The 23,754-nt window shown below is 42.7% G+C and overlaps 1 protein-coding gene across 1 annotated transcript in view; it reads left to right on the top strand.

The window, feature by feature from the left end:
* Positions 1-5,728: 5,728 nt before the first annotated feature.
* LOC141080382 (myeloperoxidase-like) overlaps positions 5,729-23,754 on the top strand; it is a 50,207-nt gene continuing 32,181 nt past the window's right edge. Inside the window, exons 1-4 of the mRNA XM_073565547.1 lie at positions 5,729-5,809; positions 5,899-5,975; positions 15,001-15,094; positions 22,591-22,766. Coding sequence (XP_073421648.1) covers positions 5,900-5,975; positions 15,001-15,094; positions 22,591-22,766 — 346 coding nt within the window. The 5' untranslated portion in view covers positions 5,729-5,809; position 5,899. The remainder of the gene's footprint in view (positions 5,810-5,898; positions 5,976-15,000; positions 15,095-22,590; positions 22,767-23,754) is intronic.

Below are 23,754 nucleotides of genomic sequence, written 5' to 3' on the forward strand. Positions count from 1 at the left end.
CTTATATTGGGTCTCATCCTGATATAAATGCCCCTTATCCTGAGCCCCATCCTGGTATATGTCCCCTGTTCTGTAACTGTTCTGTAATGCATAGGAAAAAGTAAACAATTATACTCACCTTCCCTCTGCTCCCTCATCTCGAAACATCCTCTTCTGAAGCCGGCAGCTGACTTCAGCATGCACGGGACAGGACCGCATGATGTCACTGCCATGCTTACCCAGTCACGTGCTGCATGCTGATGTCAGCTGCTGGCTTCTTATTGGCCAGAAGCGTTTATTGCCATGCACAGACTCATCAGGTCTCTGCACCATAATACACTTCAGCTGAATATGCGCCTGAGAATGCACATTCAGTTAAAATTTGCGTTGCCATTGAAAGTGAGAAATAAATGAACTTGCTAAAACAAAGATTATCTCCATTGGTAATGAGACACCTTTTTATAGGCCGTCAGTTGATCCAAGTGTTATTATTTTTCACAAAGTGGCAGGATTGCTTTCTAATTATTGATAGATGTCAGCTGGTGTCATGACTTTCCATGGCTTTTTGCAACTATCTTTCTTCATGTGTTCAACTATTTTCCCCTGTCATTTCTCATCACTATACATTTATGGTTTGATTTTTTTGCCTGTGTGGATTGGATGTTTTGTTACCGACATTTGGTGAGAATTTTTATGTCAATAGCACCTTTAAAAATATATTTACGGTACTTAGAAAATTGGTGACATGTTCATTACTCATTTCACCCGCTGTATGCTTTGTATTGTTATATGTAGATATGGAAATTCATCTCCTGATGGGAACTGATGGGACCGGGCCCCCTCCTCACCGGGCTCCGTACGCCAGTAAGGGCAGTAATGGCCTGATGGCGGCCCTGACCAGCTTTATAGACCTGTGTCAAAGAAATGACACCAAAAGGTGAAGAATGTTATTTTGCCCATCATGGATGACCACTGACTGTCATACATATCTTCCACTTGTGAGAGGGTTCTATATGAGGACAGTGATGTAGGAGAACTTGGGATATTTGAGGTCATACATGTATCATGATGGGAACTGCTGCATATAAAAAAATAACATTGAAGTCCTTCGACAGCGACTACCAGGATCTATAGACCTCTGTAGGATAGATGGCACCTAAAGGTGAACATTGTTATCCCATCATATCACACCACTGACTGGAGTTTCTGTTTCTCTTATAAGAGTGTTTCATACGATATGTAAGGAAATGCAGGTACAGGTATGGATCTTGATCTAATGTTGGAAATGTTGCAGAAAAAGATTGCATTGATGTCCTAGGCAAGTGAAAATTTATCTCACAGAAAAAAAAGAATTCAATGTAGGATTATATTTTGAGCAGTAAATCACCGTAGAAACCCCATACTCAGGATATTAAAATATTACTTTTACGTCCTTATATTAAAAATACTAATAAAGTTCAAACTTAACACATACGCACCACCAAAATATCATGAAGACACTTGTAGTAGATACCATAGGGAGGTGCCTGTCCCTAATCGAAAACTGAACCACCCTACCTGTCAAAGGAGGTTGGCACCCTGCAACCTACGCAATGGTGCCCCCGCTCATCAATGGCTCACCCTGCTGATCCTATCGGCCCTAGGTGGATTAGTGGAGAAAAGGACAGATTCAGCAATACATACAGGTGCTTCTCACAAAATTAGAATATCATCAAAAAGTTAATTTATTTCAGTTCTTCAATACAAAAAGTGGAACTCATATTATATAGAGTCATTCCAAACAGAGTGATCTATTTCAAGTGTTTATTTCTGTTAATGTTGATGATTATGGCTTACAGCCAATGAAAAACCAAAAGTCATTATCTCAGTAAATTAGAATACTTTGTAACACCATCTTGAAAAATGATTTTAAAATCAGAAACGTTGGCCTACTGAAATGTATGTTCAGTAAATGCACTCAATACTTGGTCGGGGCTCCTTTTGCATCAATTACTGCATCAATGCAGCGTAGCATGGAGGCGATCAGCCTGTGGCACTGCTAAGGTGTTATGGAAGCCCAAGTTGCTTTGATAGCAGCCTTCAGCTCATCTGCATTGTTGGGTCTGGCGTCTTATCTTCCTCTTGACAATACCCCATAGATTCTCTTTTGGTTTATGGTCAGGTGAGTTTTCTGGCCAATCAAGCACAGGTGGTACACTGCTGCTAAGTAATGGCAGAAGAATTAAGCAGTGTGAAACCAGTCACACGTCGGTTACGTCACCCAATGTGAACAGGGGCGAACTCTGTTAATGCACAGAGCCACACAACCGCTGAACGTAAATGTCGGAGCCTGTTAAGCTCACAGAGCCCGGCCAAAAGAGCGCACAGTGTACGGCCACAGAACTCTACCCCAAGGACACGGAGTTAGAGTCCTTCTAGGCCCACTGAACGCGAGACGTCGCTGCCGCGAACGCCGCTATAGACGCTGGCTATGGAACACGTGCACTGAGGTGTGCTGAGTCCCTGGTGAGGACTGATGCCTGACTCAACCTCTGTCCTACCTACGCCTAAGCCTGGGCGCTAGCAGGCTAGGCTGCACAACACATGCATACCAAGGGTAGGGGTTTCTTAATGAGTCATTCACCAGAGACATTCATGCGTGCATACATAACTCACTCCACATAGTCTGTAAATAAAGTCTTATCCTAGCGCATGGCCGAGGGGCCATGCGAACCTTTTATAGCCGCGAGCGTCCGGGACCTTCCTGGCTTCTCGGATGGGCCAATCCGAACAGGAGCAGGACCTGAGCATGTGACCTTCGATCTCCAATGGGAGATCACTCCACGAGCATGCTCAGTGGCCCGACATGGGGACGTAGTCCCTGGAGAATCTCGCTGCTGAGCGGCATGTATTCTCATAGCTGCGGCAGAGGTGACAGCAGCAAGCAAACCCACGGAGCTGGTCTGGGCAGAGCACCTGGACCGATGAGTTTGCTGAGCAACCTCCTCGGCGGCTGGAGAGGAATGGGAGACCGCTAGAAGTAAGGCTTGGGATTCTCGCTGTGCAGCGACAGAAATCTGACACCTAACAGAAATAGACTAAGGGACCTTTTTAAATACTTAGGAAGGCTTTGCAAGTGTTTTTTGTTAATTATTCTAATATACTGAGATAATGACTTTTGGGTTTTCATTGGCTGTAAGCCATAATCATCAACATTAACAGAAGTAGATTTCTAACACTAGAAATAGATCACTCTGTTTGTAATGACTCTATATAATATATGAGTTTCACTTTTTGTATTGAAGAACTGAAATAAATTAATGTTTTGATGATATTCTAATTTTGTGAGAAGCACCTGTATATCAGAATATACAGATATATATGACACTATAGAGATAAGCACGTCGTTTATTGAAGGGCAATATTTTGCACATGATATATTCTGGTATATTTATTCACCAGACTAGATCCTATATAAAAGATGCATGTCTAAAATTTCCCTATGTAACTTGTGTGGCCTGACAGCGGGGCACCCTGGATATAGCGAGAATGGCGCCCCCATTAGGGAATAGACAGTGAACTGATTGTTCCATTACCCACCAGTTACTGCTACACACTCTCTCACTCTCGCTCTCTATCTCTGCAGCGCTCTACAAGCAGGCAGCCTCCACTGGCACCGATCTGAAGTTCCTTCGCTCCTCTGTGGCTGAATTGCAGCTTAGTTACGTAGGCTAGAGAGGAATGTTTATGCACATACATCGAGCGTGAAGATGAGATCTATGCATTAAAGCTGGAGAGTAGAACTGAACTTCAAAGTAAAATGCACATGGAATAGGGTGGCCAGGAGCAGGCCCGCCACCCGCTAATTCCTACAGCAGTCGCATTTTCTACCTATATGGGCAATACACTACTATGTGGGTGACATAAAAAGGGGCAAAAGATAATACCTTTGATGCAAACTATATATTATTCTTTAGTGCAAAATTTGTGCACTTTGGGAGAAATGTGTTAATAACAGTGCACTGTAGAAATGGTGTGCAATTATCTGCACCGCATATGGCATTGTTCCGTTTTAGAATAAGGGGATAAAAACTTTCTAACGCACTACAACTCTGATTTTAAAATCACTTTTATGAACACATTATGTTTCAGAAAAGGGAAACAGAAGTGACATAAATATGGCCTTCTACCTGAATGTACTTGTACTTTTTATGGAAATAAAATTATAAAATGTCCCCATTCTGCTTTTAAATCCCCCTCCTCTCCATACACACCATGATCCGGCAACGTACTGTTTAATGGGAACCCGTCACATGAAAAAAACCTGCTAATCTGCAATATGGGGTTGAGCTGCAGCTTAATAGCATTCTGAATCTGCTCCGCGTCCCCATTGAGAGCCCCACTGCCAGGACAAAATTAGCTTTATTACTCATGGCAGCGTTCGGCACTAAGTGGGGTGACACCATTTCAGTCACCGCTCTGTGCATAGAGAGCATTGGCTGTAACCTCACCACTGCCACTGACTGACAGCCGGCCCCAATGCTGATTCTCCTGTCAGTTAGTGTAGGAGGTGCGGTTACAGCCGCCGGTCTCTATGCACTGAAACCATGCTGGTGCCTCCCCTGTGACCGAACCCCTAACATTGCCGGGAGGTATAAATATAATTTCCTCCCGGCAGCGGGGCTTTAAGTGTGGGCGCTGGGCAGGTTGAGAATGCTATTAACCTGCAGATTAATCCCATGAATATAGGTGAGCAGAGTTTTTATACACGTGACAGGTCCCTTTTATGGGAGCATCTGTGAAGGCAATGGTTTTGGCCCGTAGAGGTCACATGATGATAAATGGTTCTGAGGTCATGTGATTATTAAGACCATGGATCAATGTATCAATTTCTGGGGCCCTACTGTTTGGATTTAAAAAATAATGAAACTTTTATTTAATTACTTTGCAAATGAGAATCATGCTGAAAGTGATGGTTTACCAACCTAGCTCATCTGGTCTTTGCAGCCAATTTCAGCTGTAGGTGTATCAAAGATCCATACTCAGCGAGTGAGGTGATCTACTCATCTCCCCATGCTCAGACACTATTCCTCTATGAGAATGGGGGAGCAGAAAAAAAGCCATTAATTTTGCCAGACTGGTGCAAATAATCTAGTAAGATGGAATGAACTAGACAGACATCCCATCACATTCAGCATGGCATCAGGGATAGAAGGAAGCGAGTTACGGTAATGGAGTTCATTTCAAAATTCATAACTTTACAAGGGCTGTGCAGTAATTAAACAAAAAAAAAAAATTCAGTTACTCTTTAATTGGTTTACGACGGTCATATCTAAAACATTTCTTATGTGTATATCAACATGGAGCATAAGGTGTGCGCTGCTGTGGAAGATAGGAATGTTCTGAAAACCAAAGAAGCAAAAACGATCTATGCAGTAAAATCTGCGGAGGCGAGTCGTAGATGGATGAAGCAAATTCTACACGATGGGGAAATGATGAGCAAGGCAGGACCGCCACCCCACTCCTGACAATACAGTCTATTAACGATGTTCTAAGTGTGCAGGGCAGACTAAAATATTTCCTAATGTAACCTTTGTTGTATCATCAAATTAGATTTCAAACGTCTCTAAACATCTTTACCTTTATTTTGCCATAGAAAAACCTTGTTAAGCAAATGACCAGATATTTCCTGTGTCACAACCACTGTGTCCCAACAGTCAAGATTCCTAAATGCATAGGCGTTCTAGAGACCGGAGCCTTCCCCTGGGTGGTCTCCACTCACTGGTGCCCCCATTGCAACATTATAAATTCACATCAGGAAACTGGCTGACTAGTACGGAGGACCAGTGACGTGAGTGATGCTCGGGGTCTCTTTTATTTATGTTCTTTTCCATGTTAATCCAGCATCTCATCTCCCTTTTTCTTTTTTCCTCTCCATAGCATGGCTTCTCTGTACACCGGTGTGTGGCTACTGCTGGCCTGGGGACTGATACATACAGGGTCATCCTCTTTCTATGGTAAGTCCTAAATATGACTTTTTATTACTCACTGTTAGGTTTAATATATTATGCTGTTTAACTACTATTTAATGTAATGTATGATCAATCATAATGTAATGTATGATCAATCATAATCGTGCCATATATAATATTGCAGCAACCATTTTAATAGGGCTTAGTATCATTTTAATGGGTCCTACAGTTTGTCGTTTCACTGATCAACTGCAGGGGGTGCAGATCCCACTGAAGTCACTGAAGAACAATCAGAAGAAAAGAATAATAGAAACACGTCACCACTTCTGTATTTTCACTCACTCCTGGTTTTGGCTTACAGATAGTGATATAAGAACTCACAAAATACTCGACGTGTGCACATGGCCTTAGGGTACCGCTACACTTAGTGATGCACCAGCGATCCCGACAACAATATGGATCGCTGGTGCATCGCTAAGTGGTCGCTAGTGAGCTGCCACACAGGCAGATCTCACCAACGACATAGCAGGGGTCGGGGGTCGCTACTTACCTATCAGATGAGGCGATCCTGACGTCCTCCCGCCCGCATCCACGCGTCGCTCGTCAGCGCCGCAGGAAGTCCAGCAGGAAGCGCCCGACGAGAAATGGTCCAGGACGTTCTCGCGCGATCAGCGATGAGCAGCGGGGGAGCCGGTCGGAGGTAAGTATCACACATAGCGATATCGCTAGCAATATCGCTATAACGTCACAAAACCAGTGACGTTACAGCGATATTGCTAGCGATATCGCTATGTGTAACGGGCCCTTTAATCTTTTCATCATGGGGACCTAGAATCCCAAATGGGTACATTGCATATGTCTATAGTATACTTGTACTGTATAGCAGAGTGCATGATGACAGCCTTTGAGCATGTAACCAATTTGAATGAAAGAGTAGGGATGAGCGGACCCGTGGAAGTTTAGTCCAAAGTTTGGTTCGGTTACCAGAGCTGTACCCGAACTTGAACCAAGAACCCGAACCCCATTAAAAAAAATGGAGACCTGAACTTTGACTCTGTAAAAAAAAAAAAATCTCTCTCGTCTCTGGCCTCCCTCTTGAATGCCAAAAATTAACGTGGACATCTGGGAGAAGTTCAGAGTTTAGCACCGGACACTAACTGTCCAGTATGAACCCCAAAGGTTCGCTCATCTCTATTAAATTATATTTAGGGACTTAGAAACATCGTAGATAGTTAGAGGTCCTGTCATCAGATCATAGCGAGATGTTTTTGCTTTTTTATTATTCCCGCTGTTCCCCAGTGTATTTCATGTTTTATTTTTCTAAAACCTGGCATATGATTCCTGAGATATGAGCCTCTTTATGTTGTGCTCTTTTCTATGGACTTTACAAGGGGTTTGTCTCACCGGGCAATAATGCAGAAACTAAAGACACACTCCCACAAAATCCTAGGAACAAGTAAAGACCATAAAAATTAGCACTATATAAAAAGGGCCCATATCTCTGTATGGTACAATTCATTGTAAAAAATGTGTGGGCTCCCACTGTAATTTGTCAATGCGGAGCCCACACATTTTTTTACAACGAATTAACCCTTTAAATTAACACCTACACCTCCCAAATTTTACACATCAATCCTCATCTAATTACTAATAAAAGACATACAAAACAAAACATGAAATGAAATGGTTTACTGAATGTAAACCATGTGTCATTTCATGTCGGGTTGGGGAATGATTTGACAAAAGCCGGCAATTGAATTAGCGGCTATTCTGCTATGAAGAACTCTGTGAAATATAAATATATATATATACATATATATATATATTATATGTATATATATGTATTCTATGTGTGTAGATCTATTCTTTCGTTTGTATTATAAAACCTGTCAGTGTGATGTTACTGTATCGCGCACTGAATTGCCGGCTTTTCTAAAGGACACTGGGTGCGTATTTCTCGCAAGTCACACATCTGGTCCGTGTGTAATGCTTTTTTTTATTGCACCCATAGACTTGCATTGGCGTACTACGGGCGTAGTACGCTGACAATCTCAGCATGCTGCGATTGGCACGGACCGTAGAATACAGACGAGAAATATACGGCTGTTGGGAACTGCCCCATAGAGAATCATTGGTCCGTGTGCAATGCGTGCTTTTAACGCCTCTCACTCGTCCGTATTCCTCTCTAGTGTGACCCCGGCCTAAAGCAAAAACTGCCCACTTCTGACTGGGTGATGGATCACCTTTAATTAACCAGCTTATTGGTTTCCTGGTTGGGTTTAAATAGCACAATAAGGAATCTAAAGCCCCCGTCACGCATAGCGAGCTCGCTAGTGAGATCGCTGCTGAGTCACAAGTTTTGTGACGTACCAGCGATCTCACCAGCGAGATCGCTGTATGTGACAGGTATCAGCAACCGGCCCCCCTGCTGGGTATCGCTGATCATTCAGGAAAGGTCAGGACCTTTTTTGGGTCGTTGGTCTCCCGCTGGCCAGCACGCATCGCTGCGTGTGACAGGCGGGAGAGCAACAACCAGCGATCAGCGCGCTGGTAACCAAGGTAAACGTCGGGTTTCTAAGCAGCGTGCGCCACTTAGAAACCCGATGTGTACCATAGTTACCAGCTCCCTGCATCAGTGCGCTGGTATCTAACGTACACAGCGATGCCGCGCGCTCGGAAGCGCTGGCGCTGATCGCTGGTGAAGCTGTCTGTTTGACAGCTCACCAGCAATCATGTAGCGACTCACCAGCGATCCTGACAAGTTGATATCGTTGTCGGGATCGCTGGTGAGTCGCTATGTGTGACGGGGCCCTAAGCAGACCGAGCTTCACAATTACCCTGTAGTTGGTCTGAGATCCTATTTATATGCAGAGATAATTATGTTTGAATGTGAAATGATCAGACCCTTAAGAGTATGTGCAAACAATGTTTTCTTCAGGGGGTGAACCAGTCAAATTTTTTCAGAGGAAGGAACTGGAGCAAACGCTGACGCTGTTCTAATGCAGTGTCTGTTTTTTAGCTTTTCTTGTCGTTTTCTGAACACTTGTTCAATGCTTTTGACTGTTATCATTTTCTTGAGCACTTTTCCTGAATTTCTGCAGTCATTTTTTTAAATTGTGCTTTCTGGGATGCTTTGAGGGTTGTTTTGTTTTTTTAAAAATCCATTCAACTGTGAAAAAAATGCTACAAGCAGACGTCAGGGAGTGTTTTTCAGTTGTTTTTATGAGCCATTCTATTGGCTTGTATTATAAAGTATAGAATGTCTTCAGAGTGGAAGATGCCTAAAAAATGGTCAGCACACGTCTTTTAACTGCTTGGCATATTTAGAAACCTGAAGCAGTTAAAAGATGGTCAAAAGCCTGAACACATGAATAGCAAGTCATTGCAGCTTAAAGGGGTTTTCCACGAACAAAGTACATTTTAGTCACTAGGTCTTGGAATAATAATAATTTACACAATTGGATGTGTTTAAATAAAATGTTCCTGTGCTGAGATAATCTTATAAATGTGCCCCTGCTGTGTATGTGTGATGACAGTGTCTGACTGTACAGGAACATGGTCTGATCATAACACATCTCCTGGGCAGGGGAGGAAGCAAAAGAGGATACAGACAGGACAGAACGAGATAGCAAATAATTCTTTCTTTGAGGTAAAACATTTTTTAAAACCAGGCAGGGAAAAGCTTTACGTCACAAAAAGTATCATCTACGATCACATGCTGTCCTGTCTGTATACTCTTTTGCCTCCTCCCCTGCCCAGGAGCTGTGGTATGATCAGATTAAGTTCCTGTACGGTCAGACACAACCATTACACAGTACACAGCAGGGGCACATGTATAAGATTATCTCAGTACAGGAAAAATTTTAACACATCCAATTGTGGAAATTATTATTATTCCAAGATCTAATGATTATAATCAAATTTAAAGTTAACTTTGTTTGTGGGAAAACCCCTTTAATTCTGGAAATTCTCTTTTTTTTCCAAGAAGTACTTCTCTGCTTCCCGTTATCTGAATGGCAGTGAGCTGAATTATTAGGAACAGACCATGGAGAGGAGTGCTGTTGTTTCTGGATAAAAAAACTGTTTTGTAATCTAGTATTGTAAAGTAAAATGTCTATAAAGTATGATGTTTTCTGTAACCTTCTAGAATCCTTCATTCTATGAGAAAGTAGCCTGTCAGCTTTTGCAGCCCCCTCCTTGTGCCCCCCTTAGCAGCTGTGTGTGTACAGCTCTCTGCCTGCATCTGAAACCTGATACCGGGCATTTCCTCTCGAAGCCTTCTCCTCTTTCCCCCCCCTGCACAGCTAAGGGAAAACATTTCTTTAGTTCTCAGACAGGTCGAATGAAAAGTATGAGAGATATTAAACTAAGCTAGCATGGGCCCCGGTCGCGGCAGAAAAATGAAACGGACATTTCTGTGATCTGAGTGTACCCGGCTTCGCTACGGTGCTCCTACGAGGTTCTCGGACCTTCAGAAATTGAGATATGGATTGCTCCCAAATGGAGTGCCTTAATTATGGCATGCTTGGTGTTATTGGATTCTATTCGATAAATCACAAACAATGATGCCCTATGTGTGTTGGTACGGGCTTTTCTCGGTTAGATATAGTTATTCTAAGTTTTGTAGCCAAATCATAACTTAGAGAAAGGGGGGTTGGACCTCACCAGACCACCCATTCCGTGAGGTCACAGACCCTAGGCTATAAGGTATTCCCTACCAAATTCCAGTCAGTTGGAGCTGGAGTTCTGATGCTGAACAGACCTACCCCATGTCTTGGGATGTTTGGTTGCGGCCCATCCCCAAGCCACATGGTCTGCCTAATACCACCTAAGCACATGTGTTACTTTCTGCCTTTTTAATCCTTTTGTTTTATACTGCATTGTACATACATAATGTCTCGATTTTGTAACAATTCTTTATCTATGTATTCACTGCCCTTTTGGGAATAAATGATAAAATCTATTAGCTCTGTCTCCATGCTCTAAGAAACTAACTATGCGCTTTTTTTAGATAATCGCTACTAATTCGGGGGTTTGCCATGGACCCTCTTAATTAACTCTCTGATTAAGTAAAGCGTGGCTGGTGGCAGCGTGGTGTGCGGTTGGTTAGGCTGGTTGGCAGTCAGGAAGGGTCTTATATTGCTGGATGAGTGGTTGAGGCCACAGCATTGATAATTCCCTTACTGCAGTAGTCTAATTGGCCGTGCACAGCAAGCAGCCTGTCCGGCGACTAGTTATCCTAGGTGCAGTTCCCTGACTGACCTGAGGGTAAGGGGGTGCCGGAGAGCTGCGAGTTCCAAAGTGGAACTGAGAAAGTGGGATATACATAAATCCCTGCAGTTCTTGGAAGGTTGTTAGCAGTGGTGGGGCATCCAAAATACCCCCTGCGGTAAATTGTTAGAGCAAGATTAGCTTGCTGTGTTTTGGTCACACGGTGCCAGTGGTGGAATAACTAAGATAAGCCCCCACTGTGCCTGTGATAGCCGTGTGCTGGCAGTGCATCATGTCCCTCTGTCCGCTGACAATTTGGTGGCAGCGGTGGGATCGTGACGTATTGGTGGCACCGGCCGCGCTGTTCGTCACAAGTATTAACTCATTTAAAGAGAATCTGTCAGCATATTTTTACTATGTAATCTGAGGACAGCATGAAATAGGGGCTGAGACAAAGATTTCTGTGATGTGGCACTTATTAGATCGCATACTGTTATTTCCTTTCAAGTGTTTTTAACAGCAGGTGATTATTACTGCCTAGACTACAGTGCATGTGAGCCCTGGTCTGACCATGCCCCCTCCTCTGATAAGCAGCTCACTGTCAATAGACAATGTACACAGAAAGCTGTGGTGTATGTGGCGGTAGATTTCTGAGCTCTACTACACCTAAGAACTAATTATGTCAGAACTGCTGCACCTAAAAAGCTAAGTGATACATCACTGGAATCAGGGTCTCTTTTCCTACATTTTGTTGATCTCAGATGAGGTGGCAAAAACCTAGTGACAGATTCCCTTTAATGTTACAAGATATTTAATGATTGTTAAGGGTAATCAGCTTTATTACTACTCCATAAGTCAGAATAGTTATTATTCTCACTTATCTATTTTCTTGGTCATTAGTGATTCATTTGAGTTAAGTGCATATTAGTAAAGCTGCAATTCGCTTTGCCTTCTTTTCAGCAAGCGTTTGAAGTCCAAAAAACATCTGCTTGTATTGGGAAAACCTTTATGCCCAGCCTAAAAGGTTTTCTAAGTCCAGCTCTCCATATATTCGCAGTGCTTCGATTGGTCTCAAATTTGAAAGCTCTCAGTCTGTAAATGTACAGTACTGGATATTATAATGTAAGGGTCTGGGTAAAAGGTGGCCCAGCAAAGCATTAGAAAGGTACTCATATCAACTGGGAGCTAAGTATACAGTGCTTAAAGTAGAAGGGATTTTTTATAATTATTTAGTCCCTTAGCAATAGATATTATGTGCACAGCGCATGTATTCCGGTAATCTATATACTGACCCCGACCTTCTTTTATTCCCAGCTGTTTTGGTTATGTTCGGCACCTTGTGACCACCACAGGCTCACACAGCATCATGTGTATGATCCAGAAGTCACTTCCTCAATGCAAATCTATCAGACGTACATTGAGGCTCTCATGGATCTACATTGAGAAGGTGACTTCCAGTCCACACAGAAGTCGGCGAATGAGAATTGTAGTCCGTGGCTTAGAAGACAATCAGAATAGCACTGGGAATGGAAATTGGCAGCAATTGGCAAATATATCGATACATGCATTGTGAACACCTATATGTGACTAGGGAAGTAGATGACCAAAAATTGCAACTCCAAATACATAAGTCCAGATGCCGAGGCAGGCCAGTCTCCTTCAGCTAATTACAAATGATTGTATTACAAATGGGTTATATTTTTAAATTAAATCTGACCAGAGATTCATGCTTCCCGAACCACAGGTAGCATGAATCAGCCTGTGTTTGCATTCGTGTTTTATACTAAAATGCTGTGATATTTCAGTTTAAACATATTTTGAAAAATCGGCCAGGGACTATTAGCCTTGAATTATTAGGCAAAGTTGGGGCTTCTCAATGCCCCGCTATCTAAGGCTATGTGCCCACGATCCGGAACTGGCAGCGCATGTTTGCTGCGTCCAAAGCGCTGCTGGCTATTGAACACAGGTGAATCCACATGTGATCACTGAACCGTGCAGATTCAACATGTCCTATACATTCTATGGGTGACATTTCTCTGGCTGAAACTGGTGTCTCCGCAAGAGAAGTTGACATGTGGCGGTTTGGAGAGATGCGCCGCATGCGGGTGAGCCGTGGGCGTCTCCGGACACATAGTGGACTTGGGATTTCTTAAAATCCCATCCACTTTGCTGCAACATCTGGACACTGCACAGATACACCGCATCCAACCTGCAACATTTACTGATCGTCTGCACATACCCTAAGACTGACAGGTCTGTATCTATGTGAGTATAGAGGGAAAGAGTTATACATTTAAGGTGTATAGTCCCCAGTTTAAGCTTCTCCAAGAATTTCAGAGTAATGGCTGTAATTACTCATTGGTTCGGGCAGCATGAATCTCCTGTTAGATTCTCTTTAGTTCTTGTTCATGCAACTGTATTTTCGGTCCGGATGCTGTCCAATGTTATTCAATGGGGCAGTGCAAATGAACGACCCTTTTCACTGACCAAATCTGTGTGTGAAAAAAGCGCAGCCTGCACTAGTTTCTTTAGTAAATCAGATGAGGCTCACCCAGTCAAGTCTATGGGTGTGCCAAATAAATTATATGCCATACGGAGCCACGGTATAGTATCCGATTTTTACGAATTCATTGGAAATCTGTAAAATAGGAAACTGTAAATGATCCTTTAAATGATTAATAGCTGCTGCAGTAAAAAAAATGGATATGGATGACAAGTGAGAAAAAAAATCTTCCCATTTTTGTTGATGAAACTCTAAGCGTTTTTTACATGCTCACATGATCCTACCCACAAAACGAGAATCATAAATGGCCAGTTTTTGGTCCTATTTTATTCCCAATACTGCCCTGAATATTCTTTTTTTCTTTTATAAATCCACTGTATAATCCCAGAGATATTGGACTTTTTTATTGAGTGCTCAAAATATGTACGCTGCTATTATTATTTTGTTTAGAAGGGGGAGGTGCTCATACAAGATAATAACGCAGGGCATCCTAGAGCCACGGCACAAGAGAATCCTGTGAGCGATGCCCCCACAGAATCCTACGTGCCACACCATCGGAGAATCCTGTGATCCAGGCCCCCAGAGAATCCTGTGAGCCACACCCTCAGAGAATCCTGGAAGCCACACCCCAAGATAATCCTGTGAGCCACACCCCCAGAGAATCCAGCCCCCAGATAATCCCGTGAGCCACACCCCCAGAGAACCCTGTGAGCCACATCCCCAGAGAATCCTACATGCCACACCATCAGAGAGTCCTGTTAGCCACGCCCGCAGAGAATCCTGTGAGCCACACCCCCAGAGAATCCTGTGAGCCATGCCACATAGAATCCTATGAGCCATGCCCCAGAGAATCCTGTGAGCCACACCCCCAGAGAATCCTGTGAGCCACACCCCCAGAGAATCCTGTGAGCCACACCCCCAGAGAATCCTGTGAGCCACACCCCCAGAGAATCCTTTGAGCCACACCCCCAGAGAATCCTTTGAGTCATTCCCCCAGAAAATCCTGTGAGTTTTGCCTCCTTAGACCATAGGAATTAGCACTAAATGAAAAGGCTGATATCTCGGGAACAGTTTGGCGGATGTGAAAAAAAAAAAGAAAAATGAAGGAATATTTAGAGGACCAACAAGCATAAAATAAGATTGATAACTGGTCAATCTTGACATGGTGATAGATCCTTTTTTAGAGTAGAACCAGGGTCTATGATCCCCCTTACCTACCCATATGGAGAGTCTATATCAGCTGGTGTGGAGGCTATATGTTACATCTATTGTATTTATAAAGTGTTTTCCTTTCCATTAAAGAATCATCTGTACTTATCACTGTTTTAATATATTTTTTTCTATTTTGTTTATCAGATGGAATTGAGGAACTGAATAATGACTTTATAGAAGATTGTGCAAAGGAAGCCAAACACCTGGTAGATACCGCCTATAAAAACACCCGCCAAGTGTAAGCACACATGCATTGAAGCTGAGGTTTTACAAGTCATTGAGTAATAAATGATGATGATACGGTAGTCATAATAAATGAAACAGGATGTTAAATGATAAGAATTTATTTTTGTCATTGATGTTAACTATCCAGTGAAGTAGCTGTGATGTCCCTGCATATAACTCGTAATATGCAAATTGACTTTTTCCCAGAGGAGCATTGCACGGCGAATAAGCCTCCTTACCTTGACAAGCCAGATCTGATATGTCACTCTCCACAAGGATATGCAAATTGCCTCTTCAGAGAGGAAGAGCACTTGAACTCTATAGCGCCACCTGTTGGTAGTAGCGATCCTACAAGTCACAATCAACCCTTTAACGAGTATGAGTATGAGAACTGATTTGGCTAGGTGAGAGGCTCTGGACTGAGGTCTAAGGGGTAAGGTTTCTCCTTGTGGAGAGTGACATGCCAGCTCTGTTTTCCTCTCTGAAGAGGCAATTTGCATATTATTTTCCCAGAGGAGCATTGCACGGTGAATAAGCCTTACCTTGATAAGCTAGAGCTGGAATGTCACTCTCTACAAGGAGAAACCTTACCCCTTAGACCTCAGTCCAGAGCCTCTCACCTAGCAAAATCAGTTCTCATACTTTGCACTGACGAGGGCCAATAGCCCGAAACACCGTGTCTGCAAAATGAGATTCTGGTTTGGCTTTTATCCTAAGTCATACTCGTTAAAGGGTTGATTGTGACTTGTAGGATCGCTACTACCAACAGGTGGCAGTATAGAGTTCAAGTACTCTTCCTCTCTGAAGAGGCAATTTGCATATTATTTTCCCAGAGGAGCACTGCACGGCGAATAAGCCTCCTTACCTTGACAAGCCAGAGCTGGTATGTCACTCTCCACAAGGAGAAACCTTACTCTCCACAAGGAGAAACCTTACCCCTTAGACCTATATCTAGTAATTTAATTTATCCTAGGGAAAGGGCACTTGTTTTGTCACAATTATTTATTGTCCATTTAGTGGCCAATTTCATGCAGTTACCGTGCATTGCCACACATTGACATCGCATCATATAACAAATCATTAGCAAAACAAAAATGATGAATGACGAACAATAAATCTGCACTGTGATGACACATAGGGCTGACCCTGGTTAGAACTGATCATTTAGGGAAGAGTACACAAGAGTGATCGCCACAAAGTTGCAAAGATGTCCAAAACATGCACAATCCTGGATGTCACAGTGGATTTTAAATTGATTATTATAAACTAAGCGTAAATGATTGCTTAATGTTAGTGGCGACTGCTACATGGGACCCGATCATATCAACAATGGTCACTAACAATTGTTGCCGCTGTAGTGAACGTGGCGCTACCAGAAGACAATGAACTTCTCCCAGGAGCCGCCGCCTTTATGTCATGCAGTCGTGACTTGAGTCACTGCTCACAGCAGTGTGTATTCCGACTGTAAGAACACTCCGATATTTTGACTTACAGCCGACTCTACACTGCTGCCCTGCAGAGTGAGCTGTCAGTCATAGTGCCAAGGTATGCTTACAGCCACCTCTCACTATATAGTCCGCATGACTGAAAGCCGGTGGCTCCTGAGATAAATTTTATTTTCTCCATCTTGCCACACTTTCAGTATAGCGGCTGGGCACCTTCATAACGCTATTTGCTTGCAGATTAAACCAATCTGCAGGTTAATAGCATTATCAAACATGACAGGTTCCCTTTAAGTGATAAAGTAGGAAGCCTTTCATTAATTAGTCATACACCAATGGATGGAGATTTGTAAGGGTAGGCATAATGATATCTTGGGGGGGAGGGATTAAAACCTGCAAACTCTCCTACTATGGAGTTCAGTGTATACACTACTGAACAGACCCTTTTAAATGTCTCTACTGTGACTAATAAAATTAAAAGAAAGCATACTTGCTTACCGAAATGGCCTACTGCTTCACTCTGAACGCTGTTTTTATGTCACGTAAGTGCTACAGCCGACCAACTGCCGCACTCACTGTTCAGTCAGATATTAGGGACATTAAAAAGGTGTTTTTAAGCAGCGAACAGAATTCTATCATGTTGTTGCAGATTTAAGCTTTCAGCAGAATCATCAGCACTCAAACATTGTGGGAGAATTAATTGTTTACTTGGAACTTACAGCAACCTTTATCATCATCATTACAACATGGAGGATACAGGAGAGAACTGATAAAAAAAAGACAGAGTGTTACAGGATTGTAGTTTGATATGCCATGGCTAGGGGCTTTTTCTCTGTCCCTAAAGCTAGGGGCACCTCCAGATTACTTCTAATGGTGAAGATGCCGGGGCCACATACCTTGCTGAGCTCCTGAATCAGTCCTTATTTGTCCCCTCCCCCTCTGAGGGAAGTGGCTAGTAGTTGTATATAAGAATACAAAAATGAGGCTAACAAGGGAAGATGTATAGGGATAAATGAAAATATCAATCATACAAATATGCGCTCACAAACAACAGAGTGGAATACCTGGAAGTAAAGGGCAGAACAACCAAATAGAGGATGAGGATATACACACAGACAAATCACCAAGCAACAGTCTTTAGAACAACACTCCAAGCAGCTCCTCAACAAACACCTCCAACTCCACACCACATAATATAAAACGAACAGCTGAGACCAACAAAGCAAGAAAGCTTCAGAGACTCTCAACTGAACAGATTTAACCCCTGCACTGCTAGCAGAAACCTGCACCGTTTAATATGATGGTGAAGTGATTCCAATCAGTGCAGGAGTATGTGGTATCAGACACCGTGGTCTTCTGGCCTCTCTCTCTTGTGGTAAACCCGTGACACAGAGAGGTCATGCAATACAGTCTAGAGAGCAACTACACATATACAGTATAAACAATGTGCCATCTTCTTAACATGGTCCCTCCAGCATAAGGCCATGTGCACACGTTGCGGATTGTGCTGCGGATTTTTTCGCACGGATTTGGAAAAATCCGCAGGTCAAAAGACCTGCGTTTTACCTGCGGGTTAGCCTGCGGTTTTCCCCTGCGGTTTGACACCTGGACAATGGAGTACAATAGGTGTAAAACCGCTGCGGATTCCGCACAAAGAATTGACATGCTGCGGATTTAAATCCGCAGCAAATCCGTGCAGAAAAATTTGCAGCATGTGCACTGTGTTTTTCATTTTCCATTGACTATAGTGGTACTGTACACTGCTGCGGATCCGCAGGGCCAAAAACGCTGCAGATCAGCAGCAGAATCTGCAACGTGTGCACATGGCCTTAGTTGACAGATGTTGTGAATTCCTACACATAAAAACGCTATGGCTATACTGGGTATTTTGAAGTCTGCATAAAAGAATTAACCCCTTAATTCCATGTGACGTACTATCCCGTCCATGTGCCCTGGGACTTAATTCCCAGGGACGGGATAGTACGTCACAGCTATCGGCAGCGCCCACGTGGTGAGCGCCGCTGATCGCGGCCGGGTGTCAGCTAACTATCACAGCTGACACCCGGCACAATGTGTCAGCTGCGGTCACGGACCGCCCCCGACACGTTAACCCCTTGCACACCGCGATCAAACACGATCACGGTGTAGCGGGGTTAAAGGGAAGCATCGGCAAGGAGGGGGCTCCCTCCGTGTTTCCCTGAGCCCCCCACCGCAGCGCAATGTGCAGCGCTGCTGCGAGGGTCTCTTTCCCTACAAGTCCCCGGATCCAAGATGGCGACGGGGACCTTCAGGGGCCTGTAGGGAGCTGACTTCCTCAGTGCCTGCAAAGCGCAGGCATGAGGAAGTCTGCGTCTATGTCTGTGACAGATCGCTGATCTGCCACAGTGATCTGTGATGTGACAGATCAGCGATCTGTCACAGGACAGTGATGTCCCCCTTGGGACAACCTAATAAAGTTAAAAAAAAAAAAAAAAAGTGTAAAAATAATTTTAAAAAAATCGCTAAATAAATTAGAAAAAAAAAAATATTCCCAAATAAATTCATTTTTTGGAAATAAAAAAAGAAAAAAACAATAGAAGTACACATATTTGGTATCGCCGCATCCGTAACGACCCGCCCTATAAAACTGTCCCTTTAGCGAACCCCTTAAAAAGTAAAAATAAAAAACGAAGCAAAAAATAATGATTTATTATCATACCACCGAACAAAAAGTGCAATAACGCGTGATCAAAAAGACGCATATAAATATCCATGGTACCGCTAAAAACGTCATCTTGTCCCGCAAAAAACGAGCCACCATACAGCATCATCAGCAAAAAAATAAAAAAGTTATAGCTCGCAGAATAAAGCGCTGCAAAAATAATTATTTTTTATATAAAATAGTTTTCATTGCATAAAACCGCCAAAACATAAAAAAGACCTAAATGAGGTATCGCTGTAACCGTACCGACCCGAAGAATAAAACCGCTTTATCAATTTTACTGCACGCGGAACGGTGTAAACGCACCCCCCCAAAAGAAATTCATGAAACGCTGGTTTTTGTTCATTCTGCGTCCCAAAAATCGGAATAAAAAGCGATCAAAAAATGTCACGTGACCAAAAATGGCACCAATAAAAACATCAACTCGTCCTACAAAAAATAAGATCTCACATAACTTGCTGGGTCAAAATATGGAAAAATTATAGCTCTCAATATGTGGTGATGCAAAAACTATTTTTACAATAAAAAGCGTCTTTTAGACTATGACAGCTGCCAAACATAAAAACCAGCTATAAATAGTAAATCAAACCCCCGCTATCACCCCCTTTGTTAGGGAAAAATAATAAAATTAAAAGAAAATGTATTTATTTCCATTTTCCCATTAGGGTTAGGGCTAGGGCTAGGGTTAGGGTTAGGGCTAGGGTTAGGGCTGAGATTAGGGTTAGGGGTGTGTTGGGGTTAGGGTTGGAGTTAGAATTGGGGGTTTCCACTGTTTGGGCACATCAGGTGCTCTCCAAATGCAACATGGCGTCGGATCTTAATTCCAGCCAATTCTGCGTTGAAAAAGTCAAATGGTGCTCCTTCCCTTCCAAGCTCTGCCATGCGCCCAAACAGTGTTTTACCCCCACATATAGGGTATCAGCCTACTCAGGACAAATTGCAAAACAACTTTTGGGGTCACATTTCTCCTGTTACCCTTAGGAAAATAAAAAATTGGGGACAAAAATATTTATTTTTGTGGAAAAAAATGATTTTTTTATTTTCACGCCCAGGCGTTATAAACTTCTGTGAATCACTTGGGGGTTCAAAGTGCTCACCACACACCTAGATAAGTTCCGTGGGGGGTCTAGTTTCCAAAATGGGGTAACTTGTGGGGAGTTTCAATAGTTTAGGTACATCAGGGGCTCTCCAAATGCACATGACACCCGCAGACCATTCCATCAAAGTCTGCATTCCAAAACATCACTACTTCCCTTCCGAGCCCGACGTGTGCCCATACGGTAGTTTTCTCCCACATATGAGGTATCAGCGCACTCAGGACAAATTGGACAACAATTTTTGGGGTCCAATTTCTCCTGTTACCCTTGGGAAAATAAAAAAATTGGGGACTAATTGATCATGTTTGTGGAAAAAAATACAATTTTTTTATTTTCATGCCCGGGCATTATAAACTTCTGTGAAGCCCTTGGGGGTTCAAAGTGCTTACCACATATCTAGATAAGTTCCTTAGGGGGTCTAGTATCCAAATGGGGTCACTTGTGGGGGGGTTTCCACTGTTTAGGTACATCAGGGGCTCTCCAAAAGCAACATGACACCCGCAGACCATTCCTTCAAAGTCTGCATTCCAAAACGTCACCACTTCCCTTCCGAGCCCCGACGTGTGCCCATACAGTAGTTTCCTCCCACATATGAGGTATCAGCGTACTCAGGACAAATTGGACAACAATTTTTGGGGTCAATTTCTCCTGGTACCCTTGGAAAAATAAAAAAATTGGTGACTAAAAGATCATGTTTGTGGAAAAAATACGATTTTTTTATTTTCACGCCCAGGCATTATAACCTTCTGTGAAGCACTGGGGGGTTCAAAGTTCTCACCACACATCTAGATAAGTTCCTTGGGGGGTCTAGTTTCCAAAATGGTGTCATTTGTGGGGGGTTTCCACTGTTTTGGTACATCAGGGGCTTTCCAAATGCGACATGGTGTCCGATCTCAATTCCAGCCAAAAATGTCAAATGGCGCTGCTTCCCTTCCGAGCTCTGCCATGCGCCCAAATAGTGGTTTACCCCCACATGTGGGATATCAGCGTACTCAGGACAAATTGCACAATAACTTTTAGGGTCCTTTTACCCTTGGAAAAATAAGAATTGAGGGTGAAAAGTTCATTTTTGTGGAAAAAATATGATTTTTTAATTGTACGGCTGTATGTTATAAACTTCTGTGAAGCCCTTGGGGGTTCAAAGTTCTCACCACACATCTAGATAAGTTCCTTGGGGGGGTCTAGTTTCCAAAATGGTGTAATTTGTGGGGGGTTTCCACTGTTTTGGTACATCAGGGGTTTTCCAATCGCGACATGGTGTCCGATCTCAATTCCAGCCAAAAACGTCAAATGGCGCTGCTTCCCTTCCGACCTCTGCCATGCGCCCAAATAGTGGTTTACCCCCACATGTGGGGTATCAGCGTACTCAGGACAAATTGCACAATAACTTTTAGGGCCCTGTTACCCTTGGGAAAAAAAAAATTGGGGTGAAAAGATCATTTTTGTGGAAAAAATATGATTTTTTAATTGTACCGCTGTACGTTATAAACTTCTGTGAAGCCCTTGTGGGTTCAAAGTTCTCACCACATATCTAGATAAGTTCCTTGGGGGGGTCTAGTTTTCAAAATGGGGTCACTTGTGGGGGGTTTCCACTGTATAGGTACATCAGGGGCTCTCCAAACGCGACATGGCGTCCGATCTGAATTCCAGCCAATTTTGCATTGAATTTTGCATTTACTTATCAAGTTTTTTTATGTGCTGTATCTCTGATTTAAGGGCATAAAAATTAAAAGTTGGAAAATTGCGAAATTTTCAAAATTTTCACCAAATTTCCATTTTTTTCACAAATAAACGCAAGTTATTGGAATGAAATTTTACCACTAGCATGAAGTACAATAAGGGGTTAAAGCTCTGTCCAAAACATATAAAAAAAACCTGATAAGCATTGAATATTTATAAATTATTGTTTAAACATGGACCTTTGATTTCGAAGAGTTATCTGGTATTTTTAACACACAGTCATACAGCTGGAAAAGTATTACATTGATCAACATGCAATTCAGTGGATATCGTCAGTTTCGCAGTGATGATATTCATCATTCATGTGGCATTTGCATGTGACCACTGAGGCTGATGACTTAAATTAGTGGTCACTGGACGTCATGATTGCAAAACCAGTGGGGGACACCGCTGAAGTAGTGGGAGATTTAATATGTGAATATTGTTTATTTTAAAATTTTATTACTTTTTAAACTGTTAATCAAATCTTTACTAATGCCACTAACTACAGAGTGAGTTGGAGAAGCTAACATGTCTTTATATTGCCCAGTTTGAAAGAACGTTTAAGGAGGAAGGATGTTGACGCTCGCGACCTCATGGCTTATTTCAAGCAGCCTGTTGCGGGAAGCAGAAATGCCATACGAGCTGCTGATTACATGGGCACCACTCTAGAGATTCTGCAAGGAAAAGTCAAATACTTCTATGATCGTCCTTTCAATATTTCAGGTACCTTGGTACACTATAAATGGTTTACACATCCAAATGAGGGTTTACAATTTTTTTTATATACCATATTTTTCCTGTTTCTTATATTTGTGCAACTTAAACTTTCACTTTTTTTTAGTAAAATGTTAATTAATTTTTCACTTAAACATTTTACTTGCTTTGTAGCTTAGTCCTATTCACTATAATGATATTAGCCATATTACCAGACATCATCCCTAGACAGAATTGGTGCATCTAGTGAATCCAGCAGGAAAGAAAACTATAAGTTTGTTCTATTTCCAGTTCCTTTAAAATCTAGTTCTGGTTTTAGTTTTACAAAATGGCTTTAAAAAACTGCTATGGGTATTTAAAAAAATTGTTGAGGTTAAATCCATTTTATTACCTTCCTCAACTGTGAGTACAATTACCTTGGGTTCATGACCTGGGGACAGAAACTGTGCCAACAGCATCCGCATCAAGTGGTAAGTCTCATGCACATGTAGAGCGGAGCTTGGTAATGCGTCTGAGGCGCTCGCCTCCTTTTACACTACACTACATGAACGTGTGGGTCCTGGCTGGGTGTGTGAAATTGTGCTGTGAGGGCCTTACACCCGTGCGAGCCATATGTAGCCGGTGGTGTGGGCTGGCCAGTACCATAGGTTCCATAGTTCAATAAGGGAGAACGCCACTTAAAAATTAAGTCTTTATTGATCCGTAACTTTGTAAGGGTTATATACAAGGGATAGCGGGTACAAAGTTTTATGGAGGTTTCCTCTACAGTATGGAGCATTTTCCTTCACACAGTATCCTTCCTCTGTAGTCTACTCCAGGGCTCTGTAGACACACTGTGTTGTCCTTCTTTGCCACAGCACAGCCTTATCGCAACAATACTGATCAGCAAGTTTCCTTACTTTCTCAGCGGTTCTGCATCCTATTTATCCTATTTCTTCCACTACTGGTGTTCTGAATCGTCTGTTCGGGCCTCTCAATAGTCCCACGAATTCAGTCC

This window comes from Dendrobates tinctorius, unplaced genomic scaffold (genome assembly GCF_039654945.1).
Source record: "Dendrobates tinctorius isolate UK_male_01 unplaced genomic scaffold, ASM3965494v1 ptg000016l, whole genome shotgun sequence".
In the NCBI taxonomy this organism is placed as follows: Eukaryota; Metazoa; Chordata; class Amphibia; order Anura; family Dendrobatidae; genus Dendrobates; species Dendrobates tinctorius.